This window comes from Oncorhynchus keta, chromosome 21 (assembly GCF_023373465.1).
Source record: "Oncorhynchus keta strain PuntledgeMale-10-30-2019 chromosome 21, Oket_V2, whole genome shotgun sequence".
In the NCBI taxonomy this organism is placed as follows: Eukaryota; Metazoa; Chordata; class Actinopteri; order Salmoniformes; family Salmonidae; genus Oncorhynchus; species Oncorhynchus keta.
The window spans coordinates 56669820-56689617 of record NC_068441.1 but is presented as its reverse complement, the minus strand read 5'-3'; the positions used below and the strand labels follow the sequence as shown (position 1 = coordinate 56689617).

General features: G+C 43.5%; 1 protein-coding gene across 1 annotated transcript in view; it reads left to right on the top strand.

Moving 5' to 3' along the window:
- The first annotated feature begins 3991 nt into the window (after positions 1 to 3991).
- Positions 3992 to 19798, top strand: part of slmapa (sarcolemma associated protein a) — a 156400-nt gene continuing 140593 nt past the window's right edge. The window contains exon 1 of the mRNA XM_052474418.1: positions 3992 to 5681. Coding sequence (XP_052330378.1) covers positions 5484 to 5681 — 198 coding nt within the window. The 5' untranslated portion in view covers positions 3992 to 5483. The remainder of the gene's footprint in view (positions 5682 to 19798) is intronic.

The window sequence follows — 19798 nt, the reverse complement described above, 5'->3', positions numbered from 1 at the left end:
GAATCGTACTAGAAAATAAAAGCTCAATTAATTAAAATAGGCTACAATGTTTTTTCAGAAATATAATACAAGAAGGCAATGAAACAAATTGAAGTAGGACATTTAGACATGTGCAGGGGAATTAAGAAATGTATTGTTCAATAATAAATAGAAATGGTGTAGTGGAAATAAATACCAGTCCAGTAGCTGTGTGTGTGTGTGTTCGTGCGTGTGCGTGTGTGTATGTGTGTGTGTGTGTGTGTGTGTGTGACTAGGAGTCCAATGGAAGGAGAGTCGATATCTTCATTGTAAAAAAAAAAATTTTTTAAAAACGTTTGTCATAGGCCTAAAGCCTTGATCAGAGAGCCCCTTTATGGTGACTGGAGGTGCAGAAGCACTGACCACGTTTACATGCGCACAGGATTCCTCGTAGTAGCTCATTTAACACTTAAAATCTGTATGTGTGTGTGTGTGTGTGGTGACTAGAGGTGCAGAAGCACTGACCACGTTTACATGCGCACAGTATTCCTCAGTATTCCTCGTAGTAGCTCATTTCCCACTTAAAGTCTCTGTGTGTGTGTGTGTGTGTGGTGACTAGAGGTGCAGAAGCACTGACCACGTTTACATGCGCACAGTATTCCTCAGTATTCCTCGTAGTAGCTCATTTCCCACTTAAAGTCTCTGTGTGTGTGTGTGTGTGTGGTGACTATAGGTGCAGAGGCACTGACCACGTTTACATGCGCACAGTATTCATCAGTTTACATGCGCACAGTATTCCTCAGTATTCCTCGTAGTAGCTCATTTCCCACTTAAAGTCTCTTTCAGGACAAGCTGTTTACATTTTCCTTTGATATCCCCCTCATGAGTATCCCTGTTTCCATGAATGAACAAAATATTCCTAATGTATGTTTATGGGTTAAATGGAATAGCAACTGAAATATGGACACTGACTGTAGGCCGATAACCTCCCATACATAACATAATATAATTTGAACTCCTGCAGAATTATGCATTTCTTGCAGTGAAATTATACAACACATGTTTTATTTTGTCTTGCGAACATGATTGGAAAAATCTGATTTATTTCCTTCAACATCTCTTGAGAAAATGCGAATGCGTAATGTGTAATGTGTATTGTGTAATGCGTATTGCGTAATGCGTAATGTGTAATGTGTATTGTGTAATGCGTATTGCGTAATGCGTAATGCGTAATGTGTATTTCAACCACATAAAATATGCACCCAAGATGAACTGAAGACTTAACAGAAAGGTGTTTCATTGTTTGTTAAGGGCTTGTCATTGTTTTCTCAGCTTTTCATTTCCTTAAAACTGATGACATTTTGCACAGGAGTAATCTTTTCACTGTTTTGAAGTTCATTCATTTTCTCCCCGGTCCCCTAAACGAAACTAGATTACTAATGCATTCATTTTTATCAATTTAAGACAGTATTCTGGTGAGCACTACTTTATTTAGTCTTCTGGGGAAACAAGTAGAAGAGAAATTGCATGTAAGGCCTATCAAACTAACTGACTAACAAATGTCCTACCAAATGTGGTAAACTATTAGCAGAAAGGTGTCTAAATTAAATACCAAATGTGGTAAACTATTAGCAGAAAGGTGTCTAAATTAGGGGTGTAAGTATCCAGTAGTAAATGAATTATACCAGAGGCTGAATTACTATGTTGGAACAAACTGACACAGGTAGTCTACTTGTTGACATGTTTAGTTTGACGATCAGATGGAAACATCACACAACATCCATGATATCATATCATATATCAAATCTAATTGTATTTGTCACATGCGCCAAATACAACAGTGAAATGCTTACTTACGAGCCCTTAATCAACAACGCAGTTCTAAGAAAAATAAGTGTTAAGTAAAAATAGATATGTAAACAATCAAATAACAAATAATTAAAGAGAAGAAGTAAAATAACAGTAGCAAGACTATATACAGGGGGTACCGGTACAGAGTCAATGTGGAGGCTATATACAGGGGGTACCGGTACAGAGTCAATGTGGAGGCTATATACAGGGGGTACTGGTACAGAGTCAATGTGGAGGCTATATACAGGGGATACCGGTACAGAGTCAATGTGGAGGCTATATACAGGGGGTACTGGTACAGAGTCAATGTGGAGGCTATATACAGGGGGTACCGGTACAGAGTCAATGTTGAGGCTATATACAGGGGGTACCGGTACAGAGTCAATTTGCTAATGAGGTCCTGGATGGCAGGAAGCTTGGCCCCAGTGATATACTGGGCCGTACACACTAACCGTTGTTGTGCCTTGCGGTCGGAGGCTGAGCAGTTGCCATACCAGGCAGTGATGCAACCAGTCAGGACGATCTCGATGGTGCAGCTGTAGAACCTTTTGTGGATCTGAGGATCCATGCCTAACCCTAACCCTAACCCCTAACCCTAACCCCTAACCCTAACCCCAATCCCTTAACCCCTAACCCTAACCCGAAACTCTAACCCTAACCCCTAACCCTAACCTCTAACCCTAACCCCTAACCCCAACCCATAACCCTAACCCTAACCCTAACCCCTAACCCTAAACCTAACCTCTAACCCTAACCCTAACCTCTAACCCTAACCCTAACCTCTAAACCTAACCTCTAACCCTAACCCTAACCTCTAACCCTAACCCTAGCCTCTAACCCTAACCTTGTGACAACAATTTTGGACCCCTTGTGGCCCCCCTAAATGTGGAGTATGGAATAATATTTACATAACTCATTTTTGCTATCGTTCTTTTTTACATCCATTATTAGACAGTGGCAAAGATGATGATTGTGAACATGGTCTTTTGCCTGCTAATGCCTGCAATGCAATAAAGAAAACGATGACAACAATAACGTCTAATGTAACTGGCCCCTCTAACAGTACAACTGGCCCCAGCTTGGCCCCACCAGTTGAAATGGTCTAGAACCGCCACTGCCTGAATCATGTAGACACATGCAGGAGCTCCGCATGCGTGCATGTGTCAAGTGCATGTATTTTTTTCTTCTTCAGGTGATATACATCTGAGCAAATACCCAGCTATTTGAAAAGTTTACCCAATTATCGTTTGCTGTTGATATATTGAGGAAACTTAACATGCTGCCTACAAGGCAAAACGCGTGTGTCCACGTGCACATGTTGATTTTGTCCATGGACACCAGATGTGATCATGAGACACAGGTTAAAACATTTAAAACAACTGTATTAATTAATTAGGGGTGCAGGTCGAAACACACATGAAACATTCAATGACATTTAGCTAGCTTGTCCTTGGAGATAAACATTACCTGACATGCATATTGTCCTATTTCTAGCTGGTTCTTTGTATAATTTTGACCTGGAGTCATACAAAATCGTGTGTTTCTCTACTCAGACGACTAATCTACATATAAAAAGGGAAACATCGTTTTTAGTGCGTTATCTATAATGAATCTATCCTCGTTTGTTTTTCAAGTATCCACGTGGGTTTGTATCTTCCAGACATAAGGAAGGGACTTGTGGCAAGTCTATAGAACAAAGTTATATTTTAGCGCTCGGTTATGCAGAAACTTCTTTATGATGCAAGCGGTGTTGGTGAAATAATTGAATAACACAGTATGTGTACATTTATTTTGCAACGCCCGCGCACGCAACGTGGCCGGTGAGGTTTGCATGTAACTCACAGATCAGTGATTATAAGGAAGGGAGCAGTTGGGTTGATACATTTAAAGTTTTAGAACAAATCTTATAATCTTTCACTAATTAAGTCTGGTAAGTCCAAAATTGTTGTCACAGGGTCTCTAACCACTAAACTACCTGCCGCCCCATATAGCTTAATTTAAAATCTATCATTGACTGAAAAAGTAATGCAAGTGTTACAATAGAAATTATTGTGTTTTTTAACCACATAATAAACAATATTTGCATGTGACGTTGCAGCGTGTCATGAACGTCTATTCTGATTGGACCCCATTTTGTCAATTTTGAACATTGATCCCGCCTCTATAATGACGTTATGGCAATATGTCGCGTGCGCTTACAACGGCAACACATCGGCGCTTTTACCGGTCTGTCTGATTTCATTTCAGTTATGACTACGGATTCTTGTGGAGGAGGACAAGTTTTTCGAAAGTTTACCCAATTCAACGGAATAATTCTGTAAAATCACATCTTGTGTCATCGATAAGTGTGTCTTATTAACTTGGGGGTAATCTTCAGAAGATTAGCGACTGGACTGGGGATGAAGCCAAAACTCGTCTCAGTTTTCCGTGTCTGCTCTGTCAGCTAGCTGGCTAACTAGCTAGCAAGGCTATCCACCCTAGCTAACTATTTCCGACTCAGCTAACGTTTGCTTTTTTTTTTGTGAAGAGGGCCCAGCTTTACTAGCTAGCGTTACATGTCTTTAGTTGCTTGTCTCGATTTGATATTTTTTTTGTTGTTGCCACGAATTAGCGTTATTCAAGCGTTCAAGAGTTGGTTGAACACCAGTCGATTATTCACCCGAAGAGGCCGCTCCGGCTTGATTACAAGTTGTTAGCACGTTAGCTAGCTTTATTATTTTTAAAGATTTTTTTTTTATAGCTATATCTGGGTAGTTGCCAGCAAACAGCCAAACTGCAGGGTTTTTGTATTGGGCACATTCATCTCTACATCCCGCTGCAATACCCATTTTAGATTTAAGGGTTGTCTTTGCAGCAGTTTGAAACATTTCAGCTTCGAGATTAGAAAGATTTGTTGCTGTTCAGGGCCCTGAAACTCAATATTAGCTTGCTAGTCTGCCTGAGTTGGGAGTGGCTAGAGGTTTGCATTAGCTGGTTAGCGAGCTAGCTAACAAACAAGGTCAGATGTTCTTATATCGCACCCGTCTATAGTGCGTATGTTAAACAACGTAATGACACAAACTCTATAGAAAAACAATGTATTAATGACCTGTTAAACCACGGTCAGATTGACAGCGGTTGTGTTTCAATAGCCGTATCATCAGCAGGCGCAGGGATCGGAAACCCCGCACTGGTCAAATAGTTTGTATAAACTACCAATCTGGATTTATCCGTTGCTGTGCTAAAGATTGGGTGCCACACTAGCCTGCTCAATATAGCTTCTTTCCCTGTACATTTTGATGGACGTGATTAGATATTTTCTAGACGGCTACTATTGTTATCGTCATGCGATTCTGGCTAGTCAGAGATCTGACCTGTACATAGATAGTCGTGTTGAATAACATTCAGTGGACGTAATGTAGCTCTGTGGAAAGATAAACCAAAAATCTTTTTTTTTTTTTTTTTTGATTTACCAGAGTGTTGGTTACGTTTCTCGTTGAAAAACGTTAAAAAAAATGAATATAATGTTTGATAGCTAGTTCGTGCTTGAACTCAAAATAGAATAGCCAGCCAGCGGAATAGCTAGGCTAAATTGAATTAACAGCCGATGATTGAAGACTTAGAACGTTGTCATTCTGGATCAAGAAACCTTGTCTTTAGTCTCTGGTTGGAGTAACACTCCCAAGCCATCATCAATGCCTTCAGCGCTGGCCGTTTTCTCCTGCCGTCCGAATTCACACCCTTTTCAGGAACGTCATGTCTACCTGGACGAGCCAGTCAAGATCGGGCGCTCTGTGGCACGATGCCGACCGGCTCAGAACAACGCTACGTTCGACTGCAAGGTTCTGTCACGGAACCATGCCCTCCTCTGGTTCGATCACAAGACTGGCAAGGTGAGTCTGTCAACCAGTCCGATAGCTACTAGCTTTTACTTTGCTTGGTACAATCCCTTTGCGCAGTAACTGCCATCCAGTCACATGTTGAACGGTGTTGCAGTCGACATGTCCAGGTACCTCAATGGAATAAGTGATCAGTCAACCACCTATGGGTAAATAATGGGTCATTGCTGCAGGGTTGAGACACACTAACACATGTAGCATGGCGCTTGTAACGCCAGGGTAGTGGGTTCGATTCCCGGGACCACCCATACGTAGAATGTATGCACACATGACTCTAAGTCGCTTTGGATAAAAGCGTCTGCTAAATGGCATTTTTATTATTATATTATATATATATATATATATATGGGTTGCCACTGACTGACAGCCAGCTATGGCAACTGTGCTGAGAGAGAGTATCAAATCATTGGTCACATTTTTGTTTTGCCTGTCAACTTTCTCCCACCTAAATAAATAGAACAATAATAATAATTTGGGAAATCACCTTTTAGAACATCCGTGGGAGATTAATAGTTTGCTTTCCAAATGGCACCCTATTCTCTATAGGCCTCTGGTCAAGAGTAGGGCACACAGGGTGTAATTTGGGATGTGCACACATGGTGTGATTTGGGATGTACATAAAGATCCCCTAGCTAATTGCTTAGGCTACAGCTGCGAGGAAGTCTGTCTGAGCTTTGTGGATAAAGACTGTTAATGCAAGACACACAGCTGCCTGCTAGCAAGACAACCCAAGACAACACCCCACCCTAATACACACATCGCATACCTCCCCCAAGGTCCTCATGTACCCGCATGCACATCTAGCTGTAGTAACTGCATCACGTGACACACACACACACACACACAAGAATAGAAGGTTTAGTGTTACCTTGATGAAATGGTTGTAGTTGTCTTGTCAGACGGACAGATAATGTTGCTTTCAACACGGTGTTGCCAGGGGAAAGTTACAGGGAAAGGAGAGTTACAGGGCAGTGGTGTTGTCACGGAAAGTTAAAGGGCATGTATTGGTTTGTTTAACCTGGGGGGGAAGAGAGACACACCAGGGGTGCATTCATTAGGCACTCTTATGAAACGTACAGTAACCATGAGGCACTACTGGAACTTGTTCCATTAACACTTGGCTCATTTTCCATTGTAAAATTTCTCTACGGTATGCCCTAATTCCACCAATACGTTGTGTGAGTGGGGTGGTGGGCACACCTCGCCTGTCTTCACCTGGACTGCGTACAGCAGCTAGTACAGTTGGCACTACAGAGCAACCTTGGACTGTTGGCTTGTGTTGAGGTTCCAAATGATTAAAACTTTGACAGCCAGAGGTCGGCGTAGATATCGCTCCATGTTCACTATACCATATAAACCTTATACTGTCTACTCCACCCCTTCCACATGAGTAATGTGACTAGTTTCTTTACTGAACTAATTTGGGTGCTGATATACCGTACCAGTCAAGAGTGTGCTTAACTGTCAAGGCAAAGCGTGTCTACTATAAAGAGTCTTCAAAATATATTTTGATCTGTTTACTACATAATTCCATATGTTATTTCATAGTTATGATGTCGTCACTATTATTCTAAAATGTAGAAAATAGTAAAAAAATAAAAACCCTGGAATGAGTAGGTGTGTCCAAACGTTTGACTGTTACTGTAAGCCTCTCCCTCAGATTCCTGAACACTTCATAGCAAACAGTTGTTCAGTCCAGGAAGATATAGGCCCCACTTCCTGTGTAATGACGTAAGTAGATTTAAATGCCTGTTTTGTTAACTAGTTGTCTAATATTTGTCATGTTGTGCTTCTTGTTAGTCGAGATTTATCTGACCTCCCTAGCTGAAGGTCTTAGTTTGAACACCATTCTAGGTGTAGCAGGCAGCGCCAAGAGTTTAATATAGACAAAGAGATTACACACCCCTATCTTGGAATGCAGTTTTACTCTGCCAGTACTTTACAAGCTCTCTATCCCTCCGTCTCACTGCTTTAAAGGACAAACCAGACCGCGCGGATAAATGGTTTAAATCAGTAGGTGTCCGTCCTTCTCTGACCACAGAACATCAACCGCCATTCACTCTTCATTTCATAATGTTTCTACATCGTTTAATTATAAGCACATATTTTGCTACTACTACTATAACTGCTTGAAGAAATGGCCTTTTACTATTCCACTATTATATTAGTGTTAAGACCAGTGTTTCATTTACAATGGTGCACTGAGGACAAATATTACATCAACAAAAATATTTAAACTACCAGACGGCTATAAATGCATTACATCAGGTTAGTACAACAGGTTATAATAATCAATATAAACAATTGTTCACTTTAGTGTACTAATTTAAGATTATAAACCTCAATGTAACTAAATGTAATCTACAGTGCATTCGGAAAGTATTCAGACCCATTGACTTTGTCCACATTTTGTTACGTTAGATTACGTTTACGTTTTCCCCTCCCTCATCAATCTACACACAACACCACATAATGACAAAGCAAAAAACATGTTTTTAGAAATTTGTGAATTTTTCATAAGTATTCAGACCGTTTACTCAGAACTTTGACGCACCTTTGGCAGCGATTACAGCCTCAAGTTTTCTTGGGTACGACGCTACAACCTTGGTACTAGAGGTCGACCGATTATGATTTTTCGATACGGATTATTGGAGGACCAAAAAAGCCTGTACCGATTAATCGGCTTATTGAAAATAAATAAAGGTATTTTTTTGTTGTAATAATGACCATTTAAACAATACTGAATGAACACTTATTTTAACTTAATAAATAAATTAATACAATCAATTTAGCCTCAAATAAATAATGAAACATGTTCAATTTAGTTTAAATAATGCAAAAACAAAGTGTTGGAGAAGAAAGTAAAAGTGCAATATGTGCCATGTAAGAAAGCTAACATTTAAGTTCCTTGCTCAGAACATGAGAACATATGAAAGCTGGTGGTTCCTTTTAACGAGTCTTCAATAATCCCAGGTAAGAAGTTTTAGGTTGTAGTTAATATAGTATTTTCAGACTATTTCTCTCTATACCATTTGCATGTCATATACCTTTGACTATTGGATGTTCCTATAGGCACTTTAGTATTGCCAGTGTAACAGTATAGCTTCTGTCCCTCTCCTCAAGAGGACTCTCAGAGCAAGGGGAACAACCACTCCAAGTCTCAGAGCGAGTGACGTTTAAAACGCTATTAGTGTGCACCCCGCTAACTAGCTAGCCGTTTCACATCGGTTACACCAGCCTCATCTCAGGAGTTGATAGGCTTGAAGTCATAAACAAATGCTTGAAGCATTGCGAAGAGCTGCTGGCAAACGCACGGAAGTGCTGTTTGAATGAATGCTTACGAGCCTGCTGGTGCCTACCTCGCTCGGTCAGGCTGCTCTATCAAATCATAGACTTAATTATAACACACAGAAATACGAGCCTGAGGTCAATAACTTCTTAGGGCTGCAATCCCGTTAACGGGATGATATGACAACAGCCAGTGAAAGGGCGCCAAATTCAAAACAACAACATCTTATAATTAAAATTCCTTAAACATACATGTATCTTATACTGTTTCAAAGGTAATCTTGTTAATCCCACCACAGTGTCCGTTTTCAAGTATGCTTTACAGCGAAAGCACTACAAACGATTGTTAGGTCACCACCAAGCCACAGAAAAACACAGCCATTTTTCCAGCCGAAGAGAGGTCTCACAAAAAGCAGAAATAGAGAAAATTAATCACTAACCTTTGATCTTCATCAGATGACACTCATGGGACTTCATGTTACACAATACATGTATGTTTTGTTTGATAAACTTCATATACAAAAATCTGAGTTTACATTGGCGCGTTACGTTCACTAGTTCCAAAAACATCCAGTGATTTTTGCATAGCCACATCGATTCAACAGAAATACTCATCATAAATGTAGATGATAATACAAGTTATACACATGGAATTATAGATATACCTCTCCTTAATGCAACCGCTGTGTCAGATTTCAAAAAACGTTACGGAAAAAGCAAACCATGCAATAATCTGGGACGGCGCTCAGAAAATTAATCAAAATAGCCGCCACGTTGGAGTAAACAGAAACCAGAAATTACACAAATATTCCCTTACCTTTGACGATCTTCATCAGAAGGCTCTCACAGGAATCGTAGTTCCACAATAAATGCTTGATTTGTTCGATAATGTCTTGTTATTTATGTCCAAGTAGCTACTTTTGTTAGCGTTCGGTACACATATCCAAACGCTCGTACATTACTTTGGACAAAAACTTCAAAAAGTTATATTACAGGTCGAAGAAACATTTCAAACTAAGAATAGAATAAATCATTAGGATGATTTTTATCATAAATCTTCAAGTTCCAACCGGAGAAATCCTTTGCGTCTACAGGAGCAACGGAACGCAGGGCGATATCATGTGGAATGCGCGTGACCAGGAAATGGCTCTCTGCCAGTAAGCTGACTCATTCAGCTCTTATTCAGTCCCAGCTCTTATTCAGCCTCATTCAAGTTTCTAAAGACAGTTGACATCTAGTGGAAGCCCTAGGAAGTGCAACTTCATTCATATCCCAATGTGAATTCAATAGGGCCTGAGTTGAAAATCGACCAACCTCAGATTTCTCACTTCCTGTTTGGATTTCTTCTCAGGTTTTTGCCTGCCATATGAGTTCTGTTATACTCAGACATTATTCAAAACGTTTTAGATTCAGAGTTTTTTTCTATCCATAATAACAATAATATGCATATATTAGCAACTGGGACTGAGGAGCAGGCCATTTACTCCGGGCACCTTTTCATCCAATTATTTTTTTTTGCATTCATAAAGTATTCAGACCCCTTCACTTTTCCAACATTTTGTTAAATTACAGCCTTATTCTAAAATGTATTAAATCGTTTTTCCCTTCATCAATCTACACACAATACCCCTTAATGCCCGTGGTACTTTTTGAAAAAAATGTTGCGCAAATAACAGACCTTTTGCTTTGAGACTTGAAATTGACATGATTTGGAAATGCACATACTTGTCTATATAAGGTCCCACAGTTGACAGAGCAAAAAGCCAAAATATACAGTGAAGCATGGTGGTGGCAGCGTCATGCTGTGGGGATGTTTTTCATGTACTGATAGACTAGTCAGGTTCTAGGAAAAGATGAACGGAGCAAAGCGTTCAGGACTTCAGACTGGGGCGAAGGTTAACGACCCTAAACACACAGCCAAGACAACACAGGAGTGGCTTCTGGACAAGTCTCAATGTCCTTGAGTGGCCCAGCCAGAGCCCGGACTTGAACCCTATCGAACATCTCTGGAGAGACCTGGAAATAGCTGTGCTGCGTTGCTCCCTATCCAACCAGCCAGAGTTTGAGAGGATCTGCAGAGAAGATTGGGAGAAAATCTCCAAAAATAGGTGTACCAAGCTTGTAGCATCATACCCATGTAGACTCGAGGCTGTCATCGCTGCCAAAGGTGCTTCAACAAATTACTGAGTATTTGTGTGAATGTGATATTTCAGGTTTAAAAAAAATATTTGCTGAAATGTCAACCTGTTTTTTCCTGTTTTTTTGTGTGTGTAGATTGGTGGTGGTGGTTGGGCGGGCTATTTAATACATTTTAGAATAAGGTTGTAACATAACAAAATGTGGATTATAAACTCAAGGGGTCTGAATACTTTCCCAATGGAACCGCTCTCAGGTGCACTGTTTACAATGTTTTTTCCTGCGAATTGCATTTAGGCAAAAAAAATGTAAATAAAGTTTAGTCTGTTCTGTTAAGATGCAGTACCATAATCTACACTGAACAAAAATGTAAATAAAGTTTAGTCTGTTCTGTTAAGATGCAGTACCATAATCTACACTGAACAAAAATGTAAATAAAGTTTAGTCTGTTCTGTTAAGATGCAGTACCATAATCTACACTGAACAAAAATGTAAATAAAGTTTAGTCTGTTCTGTTAAGATGCAGTACCATAATCTACACTGAACAAAAATGTAAATAAAGTTTAGTCTGTTCTGTTAAGATGCAGTACCATAATCTACACTGAACAAAAATGTAAATAAAGTTTAGTCTGTTCTGTTAAGATGCAGTACCATAATCTACACTGAACAAAAATGTAAATAAAGTTTAGTCTGTTCTGTTAAGATGCAGTACCATAATCTACACTGAACAAAAATGTAAAAGCAACATGTAAGGTGTCCTGAGTTTTAATGGGCTGAAATAAAAGATCCTAAAAACGTTCCACATGCACAAAAGCATATTCTCAAATGTTGTGCACATTTGTAATTGTGCTGGGGACAATAACATGCCACTCTAAAATGTTCAGTTTTGTCACACAAACCCAGTGCCACAGATGTCTTAAGTTTTGAGGGAGCATGCAATTGGCATGTTGACGGCAGGAATGCCTGCCAGAGCTGTTCCCAGAGAATTTAATGTTAATTTCTCTACCATAAGCCGCCTTATGGGGCCCGGGTTTATTTCTGTCTCTAAAGCCCTTGTGTGGGTAGAGAGTCTGATCGGCTGGGCCTGGCTCCCTAGTGGGTGGGCCTATGCCCAGCCATGTGAAGGCCGTAAATTAGGGCTTAATGAATTTATTTAAAAATAAGTCGGCAAAATATTTAGACATTTTATGGTTTTTATATTTTTGTTCAGTATAGATATAAATCCATTTGCATCTTAAGAGAACCTTTGTTGATGTCTACAGGCTCTGTGGGGTCATAACTATTCATTTTGAACATGTTCCTAAGACCTGTTAAAATAACCAGCTGACCCCCCACCCCAGGCATTTTATTTATTCATCCCATAGGAAGGAGATTTGTAGGTAAGCGTGTCCTAAATGGCACTCCAAAGGGCTCTGAACAGTAGAGCACTATTTAAAAACTCATAGGGAGTTATTTGGGACACCTTGTCTTCCCTGGGTATGTTGCAGGTTTCTTTTTCTTTTTTTAATACCCTGCTCTGTTCTCTCTGGTAGTGCATTTAAAAAAACAAAACGCCAACAGTCAGGGGTTAGTTCAGATCTCCAGGCAGGAGCCGCAGTCCTGAGTAATCTGTATGTTTTCCATGTTCCGGATTTGTGATTCTGAATTGGAATCCCGGTGGTGCTGTCACCGTGGCGCTGACCGCATGCTATGTTACCCTTTCTCTCTCTGCTGTGATTGGTTCCTAACTTGTTATGAAGCAGCAGCAATCCTCTGTGGCAGAAAGGAATCGTTGGAGTTGAGAGTGTAGTTTGTAACCTTTTTTAAAAATATATATTTTTTATTCTCCCCCCAGCTGGTGCCTCTGACTGTTGTGTTTAAGCATTCTGGAGCTCTGGCATAGCTAGGGCTTTCTACCCTGTGGCTAGAGATGGGTTGCCTGGCCTGCGCTGTTCTCAGAGCTCTTTGTGCCTTCTTGTCAACTCCTATGGTCACTGTCATGCAGGAGTTATATATGTAGGCTATTAGTGGGGTTTCCCCAGAGACCGGCTAGCCCTGGTTCCACAATACTTCTGAGTAGGACTGATCTGAAGTTTTCTATTTGATTTATTTTTGATCACAGGGAGTAATATTATATGGACATGTGGGGACTTGATCCTAGATCAGCACTCCTCTGGGATGGTTTGTGGATACGGGCCCTGATCTCCTGCTCCCTACTGACCTGAAAGGAGAGCCTTTCGCTATCCTGGGCTGTTGGTCGATCAAGATTTTTATAGATGTGCTTTACCAGTCAAAAGTGTGGACACCTACTCATTCAAGGGTTTTATTTGGACTATTTTCTACATTGTGGAATAATATTGTTATGAAATAACCCAAAAAGTGTTTAAAACAATGTTCACTTGAGGTTATTCAAGGTCGCCACCCATTGCCTCAACCAGCTTCACGAGGAATGCTTTTCCCAAAGTCTTGAAGGAGTTCCCACATGCTGAGCACTGAGCTGCTTTTCCTTCACTCTGCTGTCCAAACCATCCCAATTGGTTTGGGTGATTTGTGATGCAGCACTCCATCACTCTCCTTCGTCAAATAGCCCTTACATAGCCAGAGGTGTATTATGGGTCATTGTCCTGTTGAAAAATAAATGATAAGTCCCACTAAGCGCACACCAGATGGGATGGCGTGTTGATATGATTGGTTGACTGTAGGTGGTGGCAGTACATCCTGTATAAACACAAACTCACTTCCTTGACAACCGATTTGCACGACTCCGTGGAGTATGAATGCCCTGATTTCTGCAGATTCAGTATCACTGTAAATGCTGCATGGCCAATGCAGATGTCGGATTGACCATGCAGTACCCAGGGCCAATGCAGATGTCGGATTGACCATGCAGTACCCAGGGCCAAATCAAATCAAATTTTATTTGTCACATACACATGGTTAGCAGATGTTAAATGCGAGTGTAGCGAAATGCTTGTGCTTCTAGTTCCGACAATGCAGTGATAACCAACAAGTAATCTAACTAACAATTCCAAAACTACTGTCTTATACACAGTGTAAGGGGATAAGGAACATGTACATAAGGATATATGAATGAGTGATGGTACAGAGCAGCATACAGTAGATGGTATCGAGTACAGTATATACATATGAGATGAGTGTGTAGACAAAGTAAACAAAGTGGCATAGTTAAAGTGGCTAGTGATACATGTGTTACATAAGGATGCAGTCGATGATGTAGAGTACAGTATATACATATGCAAATGAGATGAATAATGTAGGGTAAGTAACATTATATAAGGTAGCATTGTTTAAAGTGGATAGTGATATATTTACATAATTCCCATCAATTCCCATTATTAAAATGGCTGGAGTTGGGTCAGTGTCAATGACAGTGTGTTGGCAGCAGCCACTCACTGTTAGTGGTGGCTGTTTAACAGTCTGATGGCCTTGAGATAGAAGCTGTTTTTCAGTCTCTCGGTCCCAGCTTTGATGCACCTGTACTGACCTCGCCTTCTGGATGATAGCGGGGTGAACAGGCAGTGGTTCGGGTGGTTGATGTCCTTGATGATCTTTATGGCCTTCCTGTAACAACGGGTGGTGTAGGTGTCCTGGAGGGCAGGTAGTTTGCCCCCGGTGATGCGTTGTGCAGTCCTCACTACCCTCTGGAGAGCCTTACGGTTGAGGGCGGAGCAGTTGCCGTACCAGGCGGTGATACAGCCCGCCAGGATGCTCTCGATTGTGCATCTGTAGAAGTTTGTGAGTGCTTTTGGTGACAAGCCGAATTTCTTCAGCCTCCTGAGGTTGAATAGGCGCTGCTGCGCTTCTTCACGACGCTGTCAGTGTGAGTGGACCAATTCAGTTTGTCTGTGATGTGTATGCCGAGGAACTTAAAACTAGCTACCCTCTCCACTACTGTTCCATCGATGTGGATAGGGGTGTTCCCTCTGCTGTTTCCTGAAGTCCACAATCATCTCCTTAGTTTTGTTGACGTTGAGTGTGAGGTTATTTTCCTGACACCACACTCCGAGGGCCCTCACCTCCTCCCTGTAGGCCGTCTCGTCGTTGTTGGTAATCAAGCCTACCACTGTTGTGTCGTCCGCAAACTTGATGATTGAGTTGGAGGCGTGCGTGGCCACGCAGTCGTGGGTGAACAGGGAGTACAGGAGAGGGCTCAGAACGCACCCTTGTGGGGCCCCCGTGTTGAGGATCAGCGGGGAGGAGATGTTGTTGCCTACCCTCACCACCTGGGGGCGGCCCATCAGGAAGTCCAGTACCCAGTTGCACAGGGGCGGGGTCGAGACCCAGGGTCTCGAGCTTGATGACGAGCTTGGAGGGTACTATGGTGTTGAATGCCGAGCTGTAGTCGATGAACAGCATTCTCACATAGGTATTCCTCTTGTCCAGGTGTGTTAGGGCAGTGTACAGTGTGGTTGAGATTGCATCGTCTGTGGACCTATTTGGGCGGTAAGCAAATTGGAGTGGGTCTAGGGTGTCAGGTAGGGTGGAGGTGATATGGTCCTTGACTAGTCTCTCAAAGCACTTCATGATGACGGAAGTGAGTGCTACGGGGCGGTAGTCGTTTAGCTCAGTTACCTTAGCTTTCTTGGGAACAGGAACAATGGTGGCCCTCTTGAAGCATGTGGGAACAGCAGACTGGTATAGGGATTGATTGAATATGTCCGTAAACACACCGGCCAGCTGGTCTGCGCATGCTCTGAGGGCGCGGCTGGGGATGCCGTCTGGGCCTGCAGCCTTGCGAGGGTTAACACGTTTAAATGTCTTACTCACCTCGGCTGCAGTGAAGGAGAGACTGCATGTTTCCGTTGCAGGCCGTGTCAGTGGCACTGTATTGTCCTCAAAGCGGGCAAAAAAGTTATTTAGTCTGCCTGGGAGCAAGACATCCTGGTCCGTGACTGGGCTGGATTTCATCTTGTAGTCCGTGATTGACTGTAGACCCTGCCACATGCCTCTTGTGTCTGAGCCGTTGAATTGAGATTCCACTTTGTCTCTGTACTGACGCTTAGCTTGTTTAATAGCCTTGCGGAGAGGGAATAGCTGCACTGTTTGTATTCAGTCATGTTGCCAGACACCTTGCCCTGATTAAAAGCAGTGGTTCGCGCTTTCAGTTTCACGCGAATGCTGCCATCAATCCACGGTTTCTGGTTAGGGAATGTTTTTATCGTTGCTATGGGAACGACATCTTCGACGCACGTTCTAATGAACTCGCACACCGAATCAGCGTATTCGTCAATATTCCCATCTGACGCAATACGAAACATGTCCCAGTCCACGTGATGGAAGCAGTCTTGGAGTGTAGAGTCAGCTTGGTCTGACCAGCGTTGGACAGACCTCAGCGTGGGAGCCTCTTGTTTTAATTTCTGCCTGTAGGCAGGGATCAGCAAAATGGAGTCGTGGTCAGCTTTTCCGAAAGGGGGCAGGGCAGGGCCTTATATGCGTCGCGGAAGTTAGAGTAACAATGATCCAGGGTTTTACCACCCCTGGTTGCGCAATCGATATGCTGATAAAATTTAGGGAGTCTTGTTTTTAGATTGGCTTTGTTAAAATCCCCAGCTACAATGAATGCAGCCTCCGGATAAATGTTTTCCAGTTTGCAAAGAGTTAAATAAAGTTCGTTCAGAGCCATCGATGTGTCTGCTTGGGGGATATATACGGCTGTGATTATAATCGAAGAGAATTCTCTTGGAAGATAATGCGGTCTACATTTGATTGTGAGGAATTCTAAATCAGGTGAACAGAAGGATTTGAGTTCCTGTATGTTTCCTTCATCACACCATGTCCCGTTAGTCATGAGGCATACGCCCCCGCCACTCTTCTTACCAGAGAGATGTTTGTTTCTGTCCCCGCGATGCGTGGAGAAACCCGTTGGCTGCACCGCCCTGGATAGCGTCTTCCCAGTAAGCCATGTTTCCGTAAAGCAGAGAACGTTGCAGTCTCTGATGTCCCTCTGGAATGCCACCCTTGCTCGGATTTCATCAACCTTGTTGTCGAGAGACTGGACATTGGCAAGAAGAATACTGGGAAGTGGTGCACGATGTGCCCTTTTTCGGAGTCTGACCAGAACACCGCCGCGTTTCCCTCTTTTTCGTAGTCGTTTCCTTGGGTCGCTGCAAGCGATCCATTCCGTTGTCCTGTTTGTAAGGCAGAACACAGGATCCGCGTCGCGGAAAACATATTCTTGGTCGTACTGATGGTGAGTTGACGCTGATTTTATATTCAGTAGTTCTTCTCGACTGTATGTAATGAAACCTAAGATGACCTGGGGTACTAATGTAAGAAATAACACGTAAAAAAACAAAACTGCATAGTTTCCTAGGAACGCGAAGCGAGGCGGCCATCTCAGTCGGCGCCGGAAACCTATGCTGTGCCAATGCCAATGTAGATGTCGGATTGACCATGCAGTACCCAGGGCCAATGTAGATGTCGGATTGACCTTGCACTACCCAGGGCCAATGTAGATGTCGGATTGACCTTTCACTACCCAGGGCCAATGCAGATGTCGGATTGACCATGCTGTACCCAGGGCCAATGCAGATGTCGGATTGACCATGCAGTACCCAGGGCCAATGTAGATGTCGGATTGACCATGCAGTACCCAGGGCCAATGTAGATGTCGGATTGACCATGCACTACCCAGGGCCAATGTAGATGTCGGATTGACCATGCACTACCCAGGGCCAATGTAGATGTCGGATTGACCATGCAGTACCCAGGGCCAATGCAGATGTCGGATTGACCATGCACTACCCAGGGCCAATGCAGATGTCGGATTGACCTTTCACTACCCAGGGCCAATGCAGATGTCGGATTGACCTTTCACTACCCAGGGCCAATGCAGATGTCGGATTGACCTTTACCCAGGGCCTACCCAGGGCCAATGCAGATGTCGGATTGACCTTGCAGTACCCAGGGCCAATGCAGATGTCGGATTGACCATGCTGTACCCAGGGCCCATTGGCAGTACCCAGGGCCAATGCAGATGTCGGATTGACCATGCTGTACCCAGGGCCAATGCAGATGTCGAATTGACCTTGCACTACCCAGGGCCAATGCAGATGTCGGATTGACCTTTCACTACCCAGGGCCAATGCAGATGTCGGATTGAGGGCCAATGCAGATGCGGATTGTACCCAGGGCCAATGCAGATGTCGGATTGACCATGCTGTACCCAGGGCCAATGCAGATGTCGGATTGACCTTGCACTACCCAGGGCCAATGCAGATGTCGGATTGACCTTGCTGTACCCAGGGCCAATGCAGATGTCAGATTGACCATGCACTACCCAGGGCCAATGCAGATGCAGATGTCGGATTGACCTTGCTGTACCCAGGGCCAATGTAGATGTCGGATTGATTGAGGGCCAATGCAGATGTCGGATTGACCTTTCACTACCCAGGGCCAATGCAGATGTCGGATTGACCTTGCTGTACCCAGGGCCAATGCAGATGTCGGATTGACCATGCACTACCCAGGGCCAATGCAGATGTCGGATTGACCTTGCACTACCCAGGGCCAATGTAGATGTCGGATTGACCTTTCACTACCCAGGGCCAATGCAGATGTCGGATTGACCTTGCTGTACCCAGGGCCAATGCAGATGTCGGATTGACCATGCACTACCCAGGGCCAATGCAGATGTCGGATTGACCTTTCACTACCCAGGGCCAATGCAGATGTCGGATTGACCATGCTGTACCCAGGGCCAATGCAGATGTCGGATTGACCTTTCACTACCCAGGGCCAATGCAGATGTCGGATTGACCATGCTGTACCCAGGGCCAATGTAGATGTCGGATTGACCATGCTGTACCCAGGGCCAATGCAGATGTCGGATTGACCATGCTGTACCCAGGGCCAATGTAGATGTCGGATTGACCATGCTGTACCCAGGGCCAATGTAGATGTCGGATTGACCATGCTGTACCCAGGGCCAATGCAGATGTCGGATTGACCATGCTGTACCCAGGGCCAATGTAGATGTCGGATTGACCATGCTGTACCCAGGGCCAATGCAGATGTCGGATTGACCTTGCACTACCCAGGGCCAATGCAGATGTCGGATTGACCTTTCACTACCCAGGGCCAATGCAGATGTCGGATTGACCATGCTGTACCCAGGGCCAATGCAGATGTCGGATTGACCTTGCACTACCCAGGGCCAATGCAGATGTCGGATTGACCATGCTGTACCCAGGGCCAATGCAGATGTCGGATTGACCATGCTGTACCCAGGGCCAATGTAGATGTCGGATTGACCATGCTGTACCCAGGGCCAATGCAGATGTCGGATTGACCATGCTGTACCCAGGGCCAATGCAGATGTCGGATTGACCATGCTGTACCCAGGGCCAATGTAGATGTCGGATTGACCATGCTGTACCCAGGGCCAATGTAGATGTCGGATTGACCATGCTGTACCCAGGGCCAATGTAGATGTCGGATTGACCATGCTGTACCCAGGGCCAATGTAGATGTCGGATTGACCTTTCACTACCCAGGGCCAATGCAGATGTCGGATTGACCATGCTGTACCCAGGGCCAATGCAGATGTCGGATTGACCTTGAGGGCCAATGCAGATGTCGGATTGACCATGCTGTACCCAGGGCCAATGCAGATGTCGGATTGACCTTGCTGTACCCAGGGCCAATGCAGATGTCGGATTGACCTTGCACTACCCAGGGCCATTGAC